This window comes from Taudactylus pleione, unplaced genomic scaffold (assembly GCF_031769625.1).
Source record: "Taudactylus pleione unplaced genomic scaffold, aTauple2 ptg000047l, whole genome shotgun sequence".
Lineage (NCBI taxonomy): Eukaryota > Metazoa > Chordata > Amphibia > Anura > Myobatrachidae > Taudactylus > Taudactylus pleione.
This window is the reverse complement of record NW_028284449.1, coordinates 533,298-554,763: the sequence shown is the minus strand read 5'-3', so window position 1 is coordinate 554,763 and position 21,466 is coordinate 533,298. Positions and strand designations below refer to the sequence as shown.

At 53.4% G+C, this 21,466-nt stretch overlaps 1 protein-coding gene across 3 annotated transcripts in view; it reads left to right on the top strand.

The window, feature by feature from the left end:
* Window positions 1-21,466, top strand: part of USP47 (ubiquitin specific peptidase 47) — a 112,509-nt gene that overhangs the window by 72,133 nt on the left and 18,910 nt on the right. For all 3 annotated transcript variants that reach the window (XM_088460521.1, XM_088460520.1, XM_088460522.1), the window contains 5 exons: window positions 2,821-2,925; window positions 4,268-4,475; window positions 5,876-5,991; window positions 8,793-8,912; window positions 9,686-10,433. In XM_088460521.1, coding sequence (XP_088316647.1) covers window positions 2,821-2,925; window positions 4,268-4,475; window positions 5,876-5,991; window positions 8,793-8,912; window positions 9,686-10,433 — 1,297 coding nt within the window. The remainder of the gene's footprint in view (window positions 1-2,820; window positions 2,926-4,267; window positions 4,476-5,875; window positions 5,992-8,792; window positions 8,913-9,685; window positions 10,434-21,466) is intronic.

Here is a 21,466-nt window from a genome sequence, read left to right as displayed (position 1 = left end):
TGTGCTCTGTATTATGGGGGGCGGCAGGCTGGATACTGAGGGCTCTGTATTATGGGGGGCGGCAGGCTGGATACTGAGGGCCGTGCTCTGTATTATGGGGGGAGGCAGGCTGGATACTGAGGGCTCTGTATTATGGGGGGCGGCAGGCTGGATACTGAGGGCTCTGTATTATGGGGGGCGGCAGGCTGGACACTGAGGGCCGTACTCTGTATTATGGGGGGCGGCAGGCTGGATACTGAGGGCTCTGTATTATGGGGGGCGGCAGGCTGGATACTGAGGGCCGTGCTCTGTATTATGGGGGGCGGCAGGCTGGATACTGAGAGCTCTGTATTATGGGGGGCGGCAGGCTGGATACTGAGGGCCGTACTCTGTATTATGGGGGGCGGCAGGCTGGATACTGAGGGCTCTGTATTATGGGGGGCGGCAGGCTGGATACTGAGGGCCGTGCTCTGTATTATGGGGGGCGGCAGGCTGGATACTGAGTGCTCTGTATTATGGGGGGCGGCAGGCTGGATACTGAGGGCTCTGTATTATGGGGGGCGGCAGGCTGGACACTGAGGGCCGTACTCTGTATTATGGGGGGCGGCAGGCTGGATACTGAGGGCTCTGTATTATGGGGGGCGGCAGGCTGGATACTGAGGGCCGTGCTCTGTATTATGGGGGGCGGCAGGCTGGATACTGAGAGCTCTGTATTATGGGGGGCGGCAGGCTGGATACTGAGGGCCGTGCTCTGTATTATGGGGGGCGGCAGGCTGGATACTGAGGGCTCTGTATTATGGGGGGCGGCAGGCTGGATACTGAGGGCCGTGCTCTGTATTATGGGGGGAGGCAGGCTGGATACTGAGGGCTCTGTATTATGGGGGGTGGCAGGCTGGATACTGAGGGCTCTGTATTATGGGGGGCGGCAGGCTGGATACTGAGGGCCGTGCTCTGTATTATGGGGGGCGGCAGGCTGGATACTGAGCGCTGTGCTCTGTATTATGGGGGACGGCAGGCTGGGTACTGAGGGCCGTGCTCTGTATTATGGGGGGCGGCAGGCTGGATACTGAGGGCTGTGCTCTGTATTATGGGGGGCGGCAGGCTGGGTACTGAGGGCCGTGCTCTGTATTATGGGGGGCGGCAGGCTGGGTCCTGAGGGCCGTGCTCTGTATTATGGGGGGCCGTGCTCTGTATTATGGGGGGCGGCAGGCTGGATACTGAGCGCTGTGCTCTGTATTATGGGGGGCGGCAGGCTGGGTACTGAGGGCCGTGCTCTGTATTATGGGGGGCGGCAGGCTGGATAGTGAGGGCCGTGCTCTGTATTATGGGGGGCGGCAGGCTGGATACTGAGCGCTGTGCTCTGTATTATGGGGGGCGGCAGGCTGGGTACTGAGGGCCGTGCTCTGTATTATAGGGGGCGTCAGGCTGGATACTGAGGGCCGTGCTCTGTATTATAGGGGGCGGCAGGCTGGATACTGAGGGCTCTGTATTATGGGGGGCGGCAGGCTGGATACTGAGGGCTGTGCTCTGTATTATGGGGGGGGTGCAGGCTGGATACTGAGGGCTGTGCTCTGTATTATGGGGGGCGGCAGGCTGGATACTGAGGGCTGTGCTCTGTATTATGGGGGGCGGCAGGCTGGATACTGAGGGCTGTTCTCTGTATTATGGGGGGCGGCAGGCTGGATACTGAGGGCCGTGCTCTGTATTATGGGGGGCGGCAGGCTGGATACTGAGGGCCGTGCTCTGTATTATGGGGGGCGGCAGGCTGGATACTGAGGGCCGTGCTCTGTATTATGGGGGGCGGCAGGCTGGATACTGAGGGCTCTGTATTATGGGGGGCGGCAGGCTGGATACTGAGGGCCGTGCTCTGTATTATGGGGGGCGGCAGGCTGGATACTGAGGGCCGTGCTCTGTATTATGGGGGGCGGCAGGCTGGATACTGAGTGCTCTGTATTATGGGGGGCGGCAGGCTGGATACTGAGGGCTCTGTATTATGGGGGGCGGCAGGATGGATACTGAGGGCTCTGTATTATGGGGGGCGGCAGGCTGGATACTGAGGGCCGTGCTCTGTATTATGGGGGGCGGCAGGCTGGATACTGAGGGCTCTGTATTATGGGGGGCGGCAGGCTGGATACTGAGGGCCGTGCTCTGTATTATGGGGGGCGGCAGGCTGGATACTGAGGGCTGTGCTCTGTATTATGGGGGGCGGCAGGCTGGATACTGAGGGCTCTGTATTATGGGGGGCGGCAGGCTGAATACTGAGGGCTCTGTATTATGGGGGGCGGCAGGCTGGATACTGAGGGCCGTGCTCTGTATTATGGGGGGCGGCAGGCTGGATACTGAGGGCCGTGCACTGTATTATGGGGGGCGGCAGGCTGGATACTGAGGGCTCTGTAATTTGGGGGGTTGCAGGCTGGATACTGAGGGCTCTGTATTATGGGGGGCGGCAGGCTGGATACTGAGGGCTCTGTATTATGGGGGGAGGCAGGCTGGATACTGAGGGCTCTGTATTATGGGGGGTGGCAGGCTGGATACTGAGGGCTCTGTATTATGGGGGGCGGCAGGCTGGATACTGAGAGCTCTGTATTATGGGGGGCGGCAGGCTGGATACTGAGGGCTCTGTATTATGGGGGGCGGCAGGCTGGATACTGAGGGCTGTGCTCTGTATTATGGGGGGCGGCAGGCTGGATACTGAGGGCCGTGCTCTGTATTATGGGGGGCGGCAGGCTGGATACTGAGGGCTGTGCTCTGTATTATGGGGGGTGGCAGGCTGGATACTGAGGGCCGTGCTCTGTATTATGGGGGGCGGCAGGCTGGATACTGAGGTTTGCTCTCTTACAGCTAAAGCTATACTGCATGCATCCTGGGAAACAAATCCTGATGGAGAACAAGCTGGAGGTTCACAAGGATAAGACCATGAAGGACGCTTTGGAGATTGCATACAAGGTACCTTCTATTACAGATCATTTATAGTACGAGTATTGGGAGTCAGTTCTGCTGCTCATCTCTGCTCCCAGGCCAGCGTTCTGTGCTCCTGAGTTTGTGTATATGTGTGTGTGTGTATATGTGTGTGTGTGTATATGTGTGTGTGTGTGTGTGTGTATATGTGTGTGTGTGTGTATATATGTGTGTGTGTATGTGTGTGTGTATATGTGTGTGTGTGTGTGTGTATATGTGTGTGTGTGTGTATATGTGTGTGTGTGTGTATATATGTGTGTGTATATGTGTGTGTGTGTATATATGTGTGTGTGTGTGTATATGTGTGTGTGTGTATATGTGTGTATATGTGTGTGTGTGTGTGTGTGTGTGTGTGTGTGTGTGTGACGAGAGCTCCTTGTACCAGACTTGACGATTTTTTTATTTATTTAATTTGATGCTTTTGGTGAGTTTTACAGAAACCGTATTTTGCATTGTACAGGCAGCCTGTTATACATATATAATGGTGAGAGGTATAATCAGGCCCTGTGTGTAAGTGATATGAGGATCAGGGAGGTACAGGCAGCCTGTTATACATATATAATGGTGAGAGGTATAATCAGGCCCTGTGTGTAAGTGATATGAGGATCGGGGAGGGGGGGGGGGGTTCAGGCAGCCTGTTATACATATATAATGGTGAGAGGTATAGTCAGGCCCTGTGTGTAAGTGATATGAGGATCGGGGAGGGGGGGGGGGGTTCAGGCAGCCTGTTATACATATATAATGGTGAGAGGTATAGTCAGGCCCTGTGTGTAAGTGATATGAGGATCGGGGGGGGGGGGGGGGGGGTTACAGGTGGCCTGTTATACATATATAATGGTGAGAGGTATAATCAGGTCCTGTGTGTAAGTGATATGAGGATCGGGGGGGGGGGGTACAGGCAGCCTGTTATACATATATAATGGTGAGAGGTATAATCAGACCCTGTGTGTAAGTGATATGAGGATCAGGGAGGTACAGGCAGCCTGTTATACATATATAATGGTGAGAGGCATAGTCAGGCCCTGTGTGTAAGTGATATGAGGATCGGGGGGGGGGGGGGGGTTACAGGTGGCCTGTTATACATATATAATGGTGAGAGGTATAATCAGGTCCTGTGTGTAAGTGATATGAGGATCGGGGGGGGGTACAGGCAGCCTGTTATACATATATAATGGTGAGAGGTATAATCAGGTCCTGTGTGTAAGTGATATGAGTATTGGGGGGGGTACAGGTGGCTGGCAGCCTGTCATCTGGCCTATGAGCAGTCTATAAACATGTATGTAGGCTCCCGTGTTGTACAGAACTGATCTCTTGTCTGACGATGTCCCAGATCATGGATTTGGAAGGTGTGGTACCGCTGGATTGCTGCCGGTTAGTGAAATATGATGAGGTTCACGACTACTTGGAACGATCTTACGAGGATGAAGACGACCGGCCAATGGGTCTCCTGCTTGGGGGGGTGAAGTCCTCCTACATGTTCGATCTACTGCTGGAAACTAAGCGCCCAGAGCAGGTGTTCCAGTCCTACAAGCCTGGCGGTGAGTGTCCGATGCACATAGTTCTGTCTGTCCTCCATATCAGGCCCTGGAATCTGTGTCCCCCTCAGTGTGGGGCGCCTGGTGTAGAAGCCAGCCTCCCCTTCCCCATGTTTCAGAAGAACATTCCCGTTTCTCATACCTTCCATAAGTCCCTGCTTCGGGGGGGTGTGTACTGCTTCGGGGGGGGGTATACTGCTTCGGGTGGGTGTGTACTGCTTCGGGGGGGGGGGTTTCTGCTTCGGGGGGGGGGGTTTCTGCTTCGGGGGGTGTACTGTGAAAGTGGCTTCCATGCATACACTGACACCAGGGAGGGGTTAGTTTCCTTGCCCGGCTGTCACCCAGGATCCCAAACGTAGCCAGCCCCATTACCCAGCACTTGTTGCTGTTAGATCGTTCATTAGCATTCGTTATTGCACATAAAAGCAATTAGTACGCATTGTAAGGCATTCGTTCTGCTGCAGATTTCATTACAGGGGCATCCGCAGTGCAGGGTACATGCCCAATGTATACATATAATCTGCTTTATTGTTGCATTTAAAGGTCTGTTCTGTCATAAATGTTCTCCTGCGTTGTGTGTGGGCGCCGAGGAATAACAGGACAGAACTTGGCTTCCTTGTCTACAACTGGATATTATTGGGGGCAATGAAACATGTGACTAAGTAAAGTTTGAGGGTATTACACTATTTCATGTTCTTTAATATTGGACGCTGTCGTCTAATGAATGCGAATCGGCCTGTTTTGAGGCCCTGGCCTGTTTTGAGGCCCTGGCCTGTTTTGAGGCCCTGGCCTGTTTTGAGGCCCTGGCCTGTTTTGAGGCCCTGGCCTGTTTTGAGGCCCTGGCCTGTTTTGAGGCCCTGGCCTGTTTTGAGGCCCTGGCCTGTTTTGAGGCCCTGGCCTGTTTTGAGGCCCTGGCCTGTTTTGAGGCCCTGGCCTGTTTTGAGGCCCTGGCCTGTTTTGAGGCCCTGGCCTGTTTTGAGGCCCTGGCCTGTTTTGAGGCCCTGGCCTGTTTTGAGGCCCTGGCCTGTTTTGAGGCCCTGGCCTGTTTTGAGGCCCTGGCCTGTTTTGAGGCCCTGGCCTGTTTTGAGGCCCTGGCCTGTTTTGAGGCCCTGGCCTGTTTTGAGGCCCTGGCCTGTTTTGAGGCCCTGGCCTGTTTTGAGGCCCTGGCCTGTTTTGAGGCCCTGGCCTGTTTTGAGGCCCTGGCCTGTTTTGAGGCCCTGGCCTGTTTTGAGGCCCTGGCCTGTTTTGAGGCCCTGGCCTGTTTTGAGGCCCTGGCCTGTTTTGAGGCCCTGGCCTGTTTTGAGGCCCTGGCCTGTTTACACGGGTATAGCCCGTAATGTTGGTATTTCCTGTTACGTGTCTGGCATGTAATGTATGTATTATGCACTGTGTTTTTTTTACAGAAGTGATGGTGAAAGTCCACGTGGTGGATCTGAAGACCGAGACGGTGGCTCCGCCGATCAGCGTTCGTGCCTATCTCAGTCAGACCATCCAGGAGTTCCGGCAGCTGATCTCTAAGGTGGGGGGACCTGAATGTACAAAGGAATAATCCTATAAGTGCCACATACTGTGTAATATACAGTACCAGTCAAAAGTTTGGACACCTTCTCATTCAATGGTTTTTGTTTATTTAAATTATTTTCAACATAGTAGATTAATACTGAAGACATGAAAACTATGAAAGATCACATATGGAATTATGTTTGGAAACAAAAAAGTGTTAAATAAATCAGAATATGTTTTATATTTTAGATAACTGAAAGTAGCCCCCTTTTGCTTGCACACTCTTGTCATTCTCTCAGTCAGCACCATGATGTATCTCCTGGAATGGGTTTGAAGTAACAGGTGTGCTTTGTCAGGAGTCAGTCTGTGGAATTATTTGCCTTCTTACTGTGTGTGAGACCATCAGTTGTGTTGTGCAGAGGTGAGGTTAGTACACAGTGGACACCACTATTTCACTACTGATGTATCTATATTATGGCACCAACCACTCAACTCAGTAAAGAGAAATGACAGTCCATCTTTACTGTAGGACATGAAGGTCAATCGATACAGAAAATTTCAAGACCTTTGAATATATCCTCAAGTGCAGTTGCAAAAACCATGAAACGCTATGATGAAACTGGCTCTCATGAGGACCGCCCCAGGAAAGGAAGACCAAGAGTTACCTCTGCTGCAGAGGAGAAGTTCATTAGAGTTACCAGCCTCAGAAACCGCTACTTAACAGCACCTCAGATTAGAGACCACAAAGTCTTCACAGAGTTCAAGTAGCAGACAAATCTCAACATCAACTGTTCAGAGGAGACTGCGTGAATCAGGCCTTCATGGTGGTATTGCTGTAAAGAAGCCACTACTAAGGATGAACAACAAGAAGAAGAGAATTGTTCAGGCCAAGAAACACAAGGAATGGACAATAGACCAGTGGAAATCTGTACTTTGGTCTGATGAGTACAAATATGAGATTCTTGGTTCCAACCGCCATGTCTTTGTGAGACGCAGAGAAGGTGAGCGGATGGTTTCTGCATGTGTGGTTCCCACTGTGAAGCATGGAGGAGGTGTGATAGTATGGGGGTGCTTTGCTGGTAACACTGTTGGCGATTTATTCAAAATTAAGGCACACTTAACAAACATGGCTACCACAGCATTCTGCAGCGCCATGCCATCCCATCTGGTTTGCGCTTACTGGGACCATCATTTGTTTTTCAACAAGACAATGGCCCCAAACACACCTCCAGGCTATGTAAGGGCTACGTGACCAAGAAGGAAAGTGATGGAGTGCTGCGTCAGATGACCCGGCCTCCACAATCACCCGACCTAAACCCAACTGAGCTGGTTTGGGATGAGTGTAGGCAGAGTGTAGGAAAAGCAGCCAACAAGTGCTCAGCACCTCTGGGAAACTGTTGGAAAACCATCCAGGAGGTACCTCATGGTGCTGACTGAGAGAATGCCAACAGTGTGCTAAGCTGTCATCCAAGCAAAAGGGGGCTACTTTCAGGAATCTAATATATAAAACATATTCTGATTTGTTTAACACTTTTTTTTTTTTTTTTTACAACATAATTCCATATGTGATCTTCATAGTTTTCATGTCTTCAGTGTTAATCTACTATGTTGAAAATAATTTAAATAAACAAAAACCATTGAATGAGAAGGTGTGTCCAAACTTTTAAATGGTACTGTATATATAGATCTTCTGTCCCCTCCTTAGTGTGTGTATATGTACCAGTCACTATGGCTTTCTCTCCCCTCCTCAGTGTGTGTATATGTACCAGTCACTATGGCTTTCTCTCCCCTCCTTAGTGTGTGTATATGTGCCAGTCACTATGGCTTTCTCTCCCCTCCTTAGTGTGTGTATATGTGCCAGTCACTATGGCTTTCTCTCCCCTCCTCAGTGTGTGTATATGTACCAGTCACTATGGCTTTCTCTCCCCTCCTCAGTGTGTGTATATGTGCCAGTCACTATGGCTTTCTCTCCCCTCCTCAGTGTGTGTATATGTCCCAGTCACTATGGCTTTCTCTCCCCTCAGTGTGTGTATATGTACCAGTCACTATGGCTTTCTCTCCCCTCCTTAGTGTGTGTATATGTACCAGTCACTATGGCTTTCTCTCCCCTCCTCAGTGTGTGTATATGTACCAGTCACTATGGCTTTCTCTCCCCTCCTTAGTGTGTGTATATGTACCAGTCACTATGGCTTTCTCTCCCCTCCTTAGTGTGTGTATATGTGCCAGTCACTATGGCTTTTTCTCCCCTCCTCAGTGTGTGTATATGTACCAGTCACTATGGCTTTCTCTCCCATCCTCAGTGTGTGTATATGTACCAGTCACTATGGCTTTCTCTCCCCTCCTTAGTGTGTGTATATGTACCAGTCACTATGGCTTTCTCTCCCCTCCTCAGTGTGTGTATATGTACCAGTCACTATGGCTTTCTCTCCCCTCCTCAGTGTGTGTATATGTACCAGTCACTATGGCTTTCTCTCCCCTCCTCAGTGTGTGTATATGTACCAGTCACTATGGCTTTCTCTCCCCTCCTCAGTGTGTGTATATGTACCAGTCACTATGGCTTTCTCTCCCCTCCTCAGTGTGTGTATATGTACCAGTCACTATGGCTTTCTCTCCCCTCCTTAGTATGTGTATATGTACCAGTCACTATGGCTTTCTCTCCCCTCCTCAGTGTGTGTATATGTACCAGTCACTATGGCTTTCTCTCCCCTCCTCAGTGTGTGTATATGTACCAGTCACTATGGCTTTCTCTCCCCTCCTTAGTATGTGTATATGTACCGGTCACTATGGCTTTCTCTAACAATGCTGCTTGTCTCTCAGAGCATAGATTTGCCTATGGAGCCCATGCGGGTTGTCCTAGAACGCTGTTACAATGATCTCCGTCTTCTCAGCGTGCCCAATAAGACACTAAAAGGAGAAGGATTCTTTAGAAGCAATAAGGTGAGACTGGCCTTATGGAGTCCTAGCCCTTGTGCACGGCTTCTCCTCCCTCTGTAACAGTGTGGCAGCGATATCTGCTGGGTTATTACACTCTTTATAGGAACCACAGAAATTAGGTAAGGTCTGCTGCTACTTCGTGGTAGGTACGTACAAGGTCAGACAAGGTGGAGTCACCGGAACAGTGGCCGTCTTCGTGCGCTATTCTATTTGGAAATGCATGGAGACAAATATGGGTTCATGTATACTAACCTGTGCACAGGATAAGAGAGGGTTACATGGCCCTAATAGTATTATCAGGGGCTAATCCTCGCTCATAGCCGCTGTCAGTAATGCTCCCCAGATATATTATTGCTGGTCCATCATTAATAACCAGTGCTGGTCAGGGTTTTATCTGCTTTAAGCGAGGACTCTCAGGTAGCAGCCCGTTGGCTTTGTGCTTAAAGAGAGATGCTCTATAAATAGGTCACACAGGATTACTTATAATCTGGGATCACCAAACATTTTACTGGGGCTCCCTTTGGCGTTGCGCTCCTCCTGTTAGTAGCTGTATGATGTGCTGGTGCCCTGAGGAGACTATAGGAGGGGCCTAGAGGGGCAATGAGGAGTAGCCAGTAGGGCCTCATGGGAACAGTCTGTAGCCATTCGCTGCCCTCTGTAGTCTGACGTGCCGTTGTGCCCTGACGTGCCGTTGTGCCCTGACGTGCCGTTGTGCCCTGATGTGCCGTTGTGCCCTGACGTGCCGTTGTGCCCTGACGTGCCTCTCTCTCATTTAGGTGTTTGTAGAAAGCTCGGACTCCAGCGATCACCAGTTGCCCTTTGCAGACTCTCAGCTGTGGAAGCTCCTGGATCGTCACGCCAACACCGTCAGACTGTACATCACCCTGCCCGAGCACGCGCCAGGATCCCAGGCCCGGCCCTGCCCAAAGCCTTGTGCACACTCCAGCCACCAGGGGGAGCTGTGTGAGCGGATGGAGGGCGGCAGTAAATCGGTGGACGCTATACTGGAGGAAAGCACGGAGAAGCTGAAGTGCCTGTCCCTCCAGCAGCTGGATGAGGGCGGCAGCGGGGACAGCAATAAGCGTACGGAGGGCAGCGACGCTCCACTGATCGATGCAGATTCCTCAGGGTCAGCCGACAACAGAGAACTGGAGAACCGAATCCTCCCAGCTGACCCTGACAACAATTTCCAGTCGGAGGAGCGTTCGGACTCTGACGTTAATAACGACCGGAGCACTAGCTCCGTGGACAGCGACATTCTTAGCTCAAGCCATAGCAGTGACACACTCTGCAATGCGGACAATGCGCCAATCCCTCTGGCCAATGGCCTTGATTCCCACAGCATCACCAGCAGCCGCAGATCCAAAGCCAACGAGGGAAAGAAGGAAACGTGGGATACAGCCGAGGAGGACTCTGGGACAGACAGCGAGTATGACGAGAGCGGGAAGAGCCGGGGCGAGGTGCAGTACATGTATTTTATGGCCGAGCTGCCAGGGGAGGAAGGATCGGGGGAAGGGCAGAAGAGTAAGTATCTCTGCACAACTGTTACCAAATATTACATTTACATTGTGCCCAATTCCACGTTATGTATCTCCCGGTTACACACACACACATGCCTCGGTGATGTCGCTGGTATCTCCCGGTTACACACACACACATGCCTCAGTGATGTCGCTGGTATCTCCCGGTTACACACACACACATGCCTCAGTGATGTCGCTGGTATCTCCCGGTTACACACACACACATGCCTCAGTGATGTCGCTGGTATCTCCCGGTTACACACACACACATGCCTCGGTGATGTCGCTGGTATCTCCCGGTTACACACACACACATGCCTCGGTGATGTCGCTGGTATCTCTCGGTTACACACACACACACACACATGCCTCGGTGATGTCGCTGGTATCTCCCGGCTACACACACACACATGCCTCGGTGATGTCGCTGGTATCTCTCGGTTACACACACACACACACATGCCTCGGTGATGTCGCTGGTATCTCTCGGTTACACACACACACATGCTTCGGTGATGTCGCTGGTATCTCTCGGTTACACACACACACATGCTTCGGTGATGTCGCTGGTATCTCCCGTGTGTGTGTAACCGGGAGATAAAAATAGACAGATTAAGCGCTCTGTGGTAGTAAATTGAGTAGGATCTAATATTTAAGAACTAACCAAATGTTAATGTCCATGTGAATCTGTGTGTAGATGTTAGTGACAACTGGTGGACAAAGACTTGAGGCTGGGTGTTCAGGACTGGAGTCCCTTAGAAATGAAAAATCCACTGATGCAGAAAAGTTCACTAGTGTCGTTGTATGGGTTAATGATGTACATATATCCAGATAAATTAACCTCAATAAAAGTAATGTTCAACAGCAGATGACAGTCGTCCCAGATAGGCAAAAACTGTTTTCTACTTCCGGGTCCATAGGGGGTCCACAGGGTTGACCTTGGGGTATAGCTGTATCTGGATCCACGGGCACCACGCAGTTAAAGCTTTAGCTGCTCCCAGGATGCTCTTGGGTCCATCCTCCTCTATACCTCGCCCCCGAGCCACAGGCACCTCAGTTTGAGTTGGTGCTCGGCCGGAGTTAGGTCACCCTGCGCAGGGGGGCTGCAGGAGCAGCCCCCAAAGCTTTTTAATTTAAAAAAAAAAAAAAAAGAGCCTTTCTATTTTTAACAAGGGATCTTCAGTGTGGCAGCGAAGGGCTGTCTGTACAGACGCCCACGCTGCCGCTCTTACTCCCTGCTGGCGCCGCAACGCCAGTATCGCACTGGGGATCGCGGCGGGAGGCCAGAGTCCGTACTAGCCGGACTCTGGGGACCTCCCTGGACTGCTGCCGGAGTCGCCAGGGAGAAGGTAAGCTAATCGGCGACTTGCGGGTCTTACTCTAAATGCAGTCCTTTGCCCTCGGTTCTAGGGGACAGACCGGGGGCTGCTAGCGGTGGCGGCGGGCTCCCCCTCCATCTGAGGAATACCCCGTCAGTCCACTAGACCACCAGGGTTATTTAGCGGCAAGCGGGGTGCCGGCAACCCGGGGGTTAATAGCTAGCCAGGGGAGGAAGCCTTCCCTGTCTAGCGGCTCCTCCCCTCAGCTCAGCGCGCCTTTCAGCACGTAGTCTGGCGTCGCTGAGCTGCATCTACTCGGCCACTCCTCCTCTGAGGTCTCCAGCAGCCATTTTCTTGTGGCAGCGTAGATACTCTCAGGGAGCACGCAGACCGGTCCCCCTGTGTACCTCTCCCCTGCAAAAGGACAGTGTACACAGCACTATAGCCCTCCCAGACACTGAATCTGGGCAGGTTGATTGTAGTGGAAAGGTGCAGTGAGTATATCTTCCTGCATGGTATGTGACTTTTCTACTTCAGGGTCCATAGGGGGTCCACAGGGTTGACCTTGGGGTATAGCTGGATCTGGATCCACGGGCACCACGCAGTTAAAGCTTTGCTGCTCCCAGTATGCACTTGGGTCTGTCCTCCTCTATACCCCGCCCCGGCCACAGGCACCTCAGTTTTAGTTGGTGCCCGGCCGGAGTCTGGTCACCCTGTCGCAGTGGGGCTGCAGGAGCAGCCCCTAAGCTTTATTTTAAAAGAGAAATTTTTTATTTTTTTTTTCTTCTTTTTTTACACTTTTAGAGCGGCAGCATCAGACTGTCCTTTAGGACGTCCACGCTGCCGCTCCTTCTCCCCGCTGGCGCCGCGACGCCAGTACAGCTCTGGGGATCGCGGCGGGACCCCAGAGCCTGTACTAGCCGGGCTCTGGGGACTCCCTTGACTGCTGCCGGACGCGACGGGGATCAGGTAAGCCGCGGGTCTCCGCGTGCGGCGGCCCGCGGATACTTCAATGCAGTCAGGAGCCTCCGGTCTCTGGGGACAGACCGGAGGCGCTAGCGGCGGCGGCGGGCTCCCCCTCAATTGAGGAATACCCCGCGTGTCCGCTAGACCATCAGGGTATCAGGCTGGTAGCGGGACCGGCAACCCGGGGGTTAATTGCTAGCCAGGGGAGGCAGCCTTCCCTGTCTAGCGGCTCCTCCCCTCAGCTCAGCGCGCCTTTCAACAAGCAGTCTGGCGTCGCTGAGCTGCTCTTATCTCTCGGCCACTCCTCCTCTGAGGTCTCCGGCGGCCATCTTTACTGGCACATCGCAGACTCCCAGGCGGTATCAAGTGGACCGGTCCCCCTGTGTACCTCTCCCCTGCTAAAGGACAGTGTACACAGCGCTATAGCCCTCCCAGACACTGAATCTGGGCGGTTGATTGTAGCAGAAGGTGCAGTGAGTACTAACTTTTCTGCATTGTATGTGACTATTGCTAGTGCTGCCTGTCTGTGACTTATTCTCCTTACTGTCAGCTTATAACTATCCCTTTCCTTCTCCTACGGCCCGGCAGGTGTGTGGGGGAAGGGCGTTTTTCTGAGACCCTCACTTATATAAAACACGTATTTGTGGGGTCAGTCACATACTGTTGTGTGCTACACAGTACCATATCTGGGCTGTTGTGTCGCATACTGGTGAGTGCGCGGGTGTTAAAACCGTAATTCCTCTGGTGATACCTATTTCTGGTGTATTTACGGTATCATGTCGGATGACTAGACTGAGCGCTCTGTGGCTCCTGTGCTATTTTCCTGCAGACGCTGTGCTGCTGGAGTTGATGGGGAGGACTTATCTCAGGATGGTCTGTGCGGGCGGTGCCAGCTGGTACCGGGCCCCTCCAACCCCCCTGTATCACAGGACCCTCCTTGGGCGATGTTTTCACAGGTGCTGGCGTCTATTGCGGACCGGTTATCGGTCCCATCAGCTGTCCCTTCTAGGGCGTTACCGCAGCCCACCATCCCCCATTCCCCGAGGGTTCCACAAATGTTGCGGTCTTCCCCCGGGGCCCAGACTGTGGGTCCTTACTCGGGACTGCCTGTGTATGTGCAGTCTTCCCCAGGGACGTGTCAGTCTGTAGTGCCTTTGCAGAGTGTTGCTCCGACGGCTCCTCCGCCTTGGGTGGATGTTCTATCCAGCTCCGTACAGAGTCTGGCGGCTTCATCCTCGGCGTTTCAGTCTATGTTGCAAGGTGATGTGCCACCAAGGGTGTCTAAACGTCCGGTTGTGAGTTCACTAGCTGCGCAGTTGTCGGACTCGGAAGTGTCCTCAGATGATGGAGAAATCCATGAGGACTCTGACTCTGATGTCATGGGGCAGGAGGTGGAAGCTAAGTCCTCCATTAATGTTCCAGCCTTAGTTAGGGCGGTGCGGGCTATCCTACATGTTGAGGATGATGCGCCGTTTCCTAATTTTAAAAAGGCCAAGGTGACCTCAACTGTGTTCCCCCTGTCTGATCAATTATCGGATCATATGGCGGCGGCCTGGCAATTACCTAGTAAGAGGTTCCATCCACAGAAGAGGTTGGCGGCGAACTATCCTTTTCCTGAAGCTCATTGCAGGAAATGGGAAACTCCGCCGGCGGTGGATTCCCACGTTACCCGCTTGATCAAAAGCGCGACGTTGCCATTGCCGTCTATCTCCTCTTTGAAGGGTCCCACGGACAGGAAGGTGGAGACTTGTTTAAAGTCCATTTATTCTCTTTCCGGGGCGGTGGCTCGCCCGTCCATGGCTATCTCCTGGGTGGCTAAAGCCATTGAGGCATGGGCCAATGCCTTGGAGGATACCTTTCCTGATGAGGCTCCGGATATCCAGAGAGCGTTAGTGGGACAGATGCGGGATGCAGCTTCCTATATTGGGGAAGCGTCTTTGGATGCCAGCCTGCTCACTTCTAGGGTGTCGGCTGCAGCGGTATCTGCTCGGCGCTCCCTGTGGCTGAGGTCCTGGAGGGCTGATGCAGATTCAAAAAAGGGTCTGGAGGCCTTGCCTTTTAATGGTGATTTACTATTTGGTCCGGATTTGGACAGAATAGTGGATACTTTGGCTAAGTCCAAGTCGGCTTTTCTCCCTTCGGCCTCTGCGCCGGCTAAAGTGAGGAGCTCTGCCTTTCGGTCCTTTCGGGTTCAGGGTAAGGCCAAGGGCCAGTCCTTCCCGAGACATTCGGCGACCAAGGCCGCACCCAAGCCCAAGAAACAGGCATGGAGTGCTCGGCGCCCTTCTTCCAAGCAGGAGGATAAGCCTGCTGCCTGATGGGACGGGCCTCTCTCTGGGGGACCCCAGAGTGGGAGGCCGACTTCTCCAATTCGCCCAGTGTTGGCACAATACCACCACGGATGCCTGGGTTCGAGAAGTAGTCTCTCAGGGGTACGCCCTGTCTTTTCGGTTCAGGCCGCCCCACCAGTTTTTCTGTACGAGTCCTTCTCTGGACAAGACCAAAGCTGGTCAGATTCAGGTAGCTATAGAATCCTTGCTACAAGCAGGGGTCATTGTTCCCGTTCCGCAGTCTCAGCGCGGGACGGGGTACTATTCTACTCTGTTTCTGGTACAGAAACCCAATGGTTCTCATCGCCCTATCCTGAATTTGAAGTCTCTGAACAGATACCTCAGAGTTCCCAGGTTCAGGATGGAAACGTTACGTTCCATCATTCTGGCGATGGAACCCGGGGATTATATGGTCTCCCTCGATATCCAGGACGCCTATCTCCATGTGCCCATAGCACCGGCACATCAGCGGTATCTGAGGTTTGCTATCCTGAACCATCACTACCAATTTCGGGCGTTGCCTTTTGGCCTTTCCACGGCTCCGAGGGTGTTCACCAAGGTGATGGCGGTTATGGCTGCCCACCTTCGGGGTCAGGGTCTACGTCTGTTGCCGTACCTGGACGATCTTCTGCTGCTGGCGAGCTCCCCGGAGGTGCTTCTTCGACATCTCCACCTGACCATTGCTTGTCTTCAAGCACACGGGTGGTTGATAAACTGGAAGAAGTCCTCCCTGATTCCATCACAGCGGATGGTTCATTTGGGAGCCCTGCTGGATTCTCGTCAGCAGCGGATTTTCCTGACTCCAGAGAAGGTCTCCTCTCTGCAGCTGCGGATACACAGTTGCCTGAGCAGTTGCCGCCTGTCGGTCCATTCAGCTATGAGAGTTCTGGGGTCCATGGTGTCGACATTCGACATGGTGGAATTTGCCCAGTTCCATTCCCGGCCCCTGCAGGGGCTGATTCTATCGGAATGGAACGGGTTACCTCACCGGATCCGCTCTCAGATGCTGGTGTTGTCCGCGGAGGTTCGGCAGTCTTTGGCTTGGTGGCTTCAGACGGTGCATCTGGTCGAGGGGCGCCCCTTTTGGATCCCGGACTGGGTCCTGCTCACGACGGATGCCAGTCTTCGGGGTTGGGGGGCAGTGACCGGCTCATTATCGCTTCAGGGTCGTTGGTCCGCGGAAGAAGCACTTCTCCCCATCAACATCCTGGAACTGCGGGCTGTGTACAGGGCCCTGCAGTCGTCCGGCCCCGCTCTTCACGGAAGGGCGGTTCAGGTGCAGTCCGACAACGCCACCACGGTGGCGTACATCAATCACCAAGGGGGAACTCGCAGTCGGGCAGCAATGTCGGAGGTGTCTCGCATTCTTGCTTGGGCGGAGTGTCACGTTCCAGCGATCTCGGCAGTCTTCATTCCCGGAGTCCTCAATTGGGAGGCGGACTTCCTCAGCCGTCACGATGTGCATCCCGGGGAATGGTCGCTTCACCCAGAGGTGTTTCAGCTACTCGTGGACAGGTGGGGGCTGCCGGAGCTGGACTTGATGGCCTCCCGTCACAATCACAAGTTGCCCGTTTACGGGTCAAGGACAAGAGACGCAGGCGCCTGTCTGGTAGACGCTCTGTCGGTGAAATGGACGTTTCACCTGGCGTATCTGTTTCCTCCGATATCCTTACTTCCTCGTGTTCTGTGGAAATTCAAGCCGGACGGTGGCACGCTCGTGCTGGTGGCTCCGGCGTGGCCCAGACGTCCTTGGTACTCCGATCTGAGGTGCCTCTCCATCGACGCTCCGTACCTTCTTCCTCAGCGTCGGGACCTGTTGTCTCAGGGGCCCTGCCTTTACCCGGATCTGGGTCGGCTGTCTTTGACGGCGTGGCTCTTGAGACAGCCGTCTTGAGGTCTAGGGGTTTCTCCAGTTCAGTGATTGGTACCATGCTTAGGGCACGCAAGCCTGCCTCCGCGCGGATTTACCACAGGGTGTGGCGCACTTATTTTCAATGGTGTGAATCCAGAAACTATGATCCGCAGGTGTTCCGGGTTTCCAGAATCTTGGAATTTCTTCAATCGGGTTTGGACCTCGGCTTACGCCTGGCCTCTCTGAAGGTTCATGTGTCTGCTTTGTCCGTGTGGTTTCAGCGACGGATTGCTACACTGCCAGATGTTTACACCTTTTTCCAAGGTGTTCTCAGGATCCAGCCTCCCTTCGTGCCTCCGGTGGCTCCGTGGGACTTGACGGTGGTACTGAGGGTCTTGCAGGGTCCTCCTTTTGAGCCGCTTGAGTCGGTGGAGCTCAAGTGGCTGACGTTTAAGACCATTTTTCTCCTGGCAATTGCTTCGGCCAGGAGGGTTTCAGAATTGGGGGCGCTTTCCTGTCGCCCTCCTTTTCTGATTTTTCACCAGGACAGGGCAGTGCTCCGCACGCGTCCTGAGTTTCTGCCCAAAGTGGTTTCAAAGTTCCACATTAATCAGGAACTTGTTGTGCCAGCTTTTCAATCACCTGATCTTTCGGCTGGTGAGGCTTCCTTGGATGTGGTCCGGGCACTTAGAATCTATGTGGACCGGACTGCTTCGGTTAGGAAGTCGGATTCTTTGTTTGTCCTCTTCGGTTTTCACAAGAGGGGTTGGCCTGCCAACAAGCAAACGTTAGCCCGTTGGCTTCGTTCAGTTATTTGTGAGGCTTATGCGCAGGAGGGTTTACCTGTGCCAGCCTCTGTTAAGGCTCATTCCACTCGTTCTGTGGGTCCCTCTTGGGCTGCTAGACGTGGCGCCTCCGCTGTTCAGCTGTGTAAGGCGGCTACTTGGTCTTCAATTCAGACGTTTTTGAGGTTTTATGCGTTTGACACCTTCGCCTCTCAGGATGCATCCTTTGGGCGCCGGGTACTCCTTTCAGCACAGGAGCGTCCCCGCCCTTAGTTGAACTGCTTTGGGACATCCCCAAGGTCAACCCTGTGGACCCCCTATGGACCCTGAAGTAGAAAACAAGAGATATGGTAAGAACTTACCTTTGTTATCTCTGTTTCTACGAAGTCCATAGGGTCCACAGGGCGCCCGCCCTGACGCACCTGGCTTCAAATGGGCTGTGTGGCTGGTCACCGGTTTTCCGTCTCCCATTTCTGTGAGTATGGTTTCTTGTGTGTTCCAGTCTTCCTTCTCTCTGTTTAGTCTCCTCCTCCGGCCTTAGCTGCTTACCAACTGAGGTGCCTGTGGCCGGGGCGGGGTATAGAGGAGGACGGACCCAAGTGCATCCTGGGAGCAGCAAAGCTTTAACTGCGTGGTGCCCGTGGATCCAGATCCAGCTATACCCCAAGGTCAACCCTGTGGACCCTATGGACTTCGTAGAAACAGAGATAACAAAGGTAAGTTCTTACCATATCTCTTGTTTTGCTAGTGCTGCCTGTCTGTGCTAATTTCTACTTACTGTCAGCTTATACCTATCCCTTTCCTTCTCCTACAAGCCCTACAGGTGTGTGGGGGAGGGGTGTTTCTACAGACCTCACTTACATAGATCACGTATTTGTGAGGTCCGTCACATACAGTGGTGTGCTACACAGTGCCATATTGTGGGCTGTTGTTCAGCACACTGGTGAGTGCTCTTGATTCTTCTGTGTTGCCAGATATATTTATTTATATAATATATTTCTACTTCAGGGTCCATAGGGGGTCCAGAGGGTTGACCTTGGGGTATAGCTGGATCTGGATCCACGGGCACCACACAGTTAAAGCTTTCACTGCTCCCAGGATGCACTTGGGTCCGTCCTCCTCTATACCCCGCCCCCGAGCCACAGGCACCTCAGTTTTAGTTGGTGCCCAGCCGGAGTCGGGTCACCCTGTCGCAGTGGGGCTGCAGGAGCAGCCCCTAAGCTTTATTTTAAAGAGAAAATGTTTTTATTTTTTCTTCTTTTTTTACACTATTAGAGCGGCAGCATCAGACTGTCCTTTAGGACGTCCACGCTGCCGCTCCTTCTCCCCGCTGGTGCTGCGACGCCAGTACAGATCTGGGGATCGCGACGGGACCCCAGAGTCTGTACTAGCCGGGCTCTGGGGACTCCCTGTGACTGCTGCCGGAAGCGACGGGGATCAGGTAAGCCGCAGGTCGCCGCGTCGGCCCGCGGATACTTCATATGCAGTCAGGAGCCTCCGGTCTCTGGGGACAGACCGGAGGCGCTAGCAGTGGCGGCGGGCTCCCCCTCTATAGAGGAATACCCCGCGTGTCCGCTAGACCACCAGGGTGACAGGCTGGAAGCGGGACCGGCAACCCGGGGGTTAATTGCTAGCCAGGGGAGGCAGCTTTCCCTGTCTAGCGGCTCCTCCTCTCAGCTCAGCGCGCCTTTCAACACGCAGTCTGGCGTCGCTGAGCTGCTCTTATCTCTCGGCCACTCCTCCTCTGAGGTCTCCGGCAGCCATCTTTACTGGCAGGCATCGCAGATCTCGCACGCGGAATCAAGTGGTCCGGTCCCCCTGTGTACCTCTCCCCTGCTAAAGGACAGTGTACACAGCGCTATAGCCCTCCCAGACACTGAATCTGGGAGGGTGATTGTAGCGGAAGCTGCAGTGAGTATAACTTTTCTGCATTGTATGTGACTATTGCTAATGCTGCCTGTCTGTGTCTTTTTTCTACTTACTGTCAGCTTATACCTATCCCTTTCCTTCTCCTATGGCCCGGCAGGTGTGTGGGGGAAGGGCGTTTTCTGAGACCCTCACTTATATAAATCACGTATTTGTGGGGTCAGTCACATACTGTTGTGTGCTACACAATACCATATCTGGGCTGTTTGTGTCGCATACTGGTGAGTGCGCGGGTGTTAACACCGTAATTCCTCTGGTGATACGTATTTTTTGTGTATTTACTGTATCATGTCTGATGAGGAGACTGAGCGCTCCGTGGCTCCTGTGCTATTTTCCTGCAGACGCTGTGCTGCTGGAGTTGATGGGGAGGACTTATCTCAGGATGGTCTGTGCGGGCGGTGCCAGCTGGTACCGGGCCCCTCCAACCCCCCTGTGTCACAGGACCCTCCTTGGGTGATGTTTTCACAGGTGCTGGCGTCTATTGCGGACCGGTTATCGGTCCCATCAACGGTCCCTTCTAGGGCGTTGCCCCAGCCCACCATCCCCCATTCCCCGGGTTTTCCGCAAATATTGCAGTCTCCCCCCAGGGCCCAGACTGTGGGTCCTTATTCGGGACTGCCTGTGTATGTGCAGTCTCCTCCAAGGACACGACAGTCTGTGGTGCCTTTTCAGAGTTTTACTCCGACGGCTCCTCCACCTTGGGTGGATGTTCTCTCCAGCTCTGTACAGAGTCTGGTGGCTTCATCTTCGGCATTTCAGTCGATGTTGCAAAGTGATGTGCCATCAAGGGCGTCTAAACGTCCGATTGTGAGTTCGCTAGCTGCGGACTCGGAAGTGTCCTTAGATGATGGAGAAATCCATGAGGACTCTGACTCTGATGCCATGGGGCAGGAGGTTGAGGCTAAGTCCTCCATTAATGTTTCAGCCTTAGTTAGGGCGGTGCGGGCTATCCTACATGTAGAGGATGATGCGCCGGCTCCTAGGTCGAAGTTTCCTAATTTTAAAAAAGCCAAGGTAACTTCGAATGTGTTTCCCCTGTCTGATCAATTAACGGATCATATGGCAGTGGCCTGGCAATTACCCAGTAAGAGGTTTCATCCACAGAAGAGGTTGGCATCAAATTATCCTTTTCCTGAAGCTCATTGCAGGAAATGGGAGACTACGCCGGCGGTGGATTCCCACGTCACCCGCTTGATCAAAAGCGTGACACTGCCATTGCCGTCTATCTCCTCTTTGAAGGATCCCACGAACAGGAAGGTGGAGACTTGTTTAAAGTCCATTTACTCTCTTTCCAGGGCGGTGGCTCGCCCGTCCATGGCTATCCCCTGGGTGGCTAAGGCCATTGAGGCCTGGGCCAATGCCTTGGAAGATACCTTTCCTGATGATGCTCCGGATATCCAGAGAGCGTTAGTGGGACAGATGCGGGATGCAGCTTCCTATATCGGGGAAGCGTCTTTGGATGCCAGCCTGCTCACTTCTAGGGTGTCGGCTGCAGCGGTGTCTGCTCGGCGGTCCCTGTGGCTGACGTCCTGGAGGGCTGATGCTGACTCTAAAAAGGGTCTGGAGGCCTTGCCTTTTATTGGGGAGTTGCTATTTGGTCCGGATTTGGACACAATAGTGGATACTTTGGCTAAGTCCAAGTCGGCTTTCCTCCCTTCGGCCTCTGCGCCGGCTAAAGTGAGGAGCTCTGCCTTTCGGTCCTTTCGGGTTCCGGGTAAGGCCAAGGGTCAGTCCTTCACGAGACATTCGGCGACCAAGGCCGCACCCAAGCCCAAGAATCAGGCATGGAGTGCTCGGCGCCCTTCTTCCAAGCAGGAGGCTAAACCTGCTGCCTGATGGGACGGACCTCTCTCTGG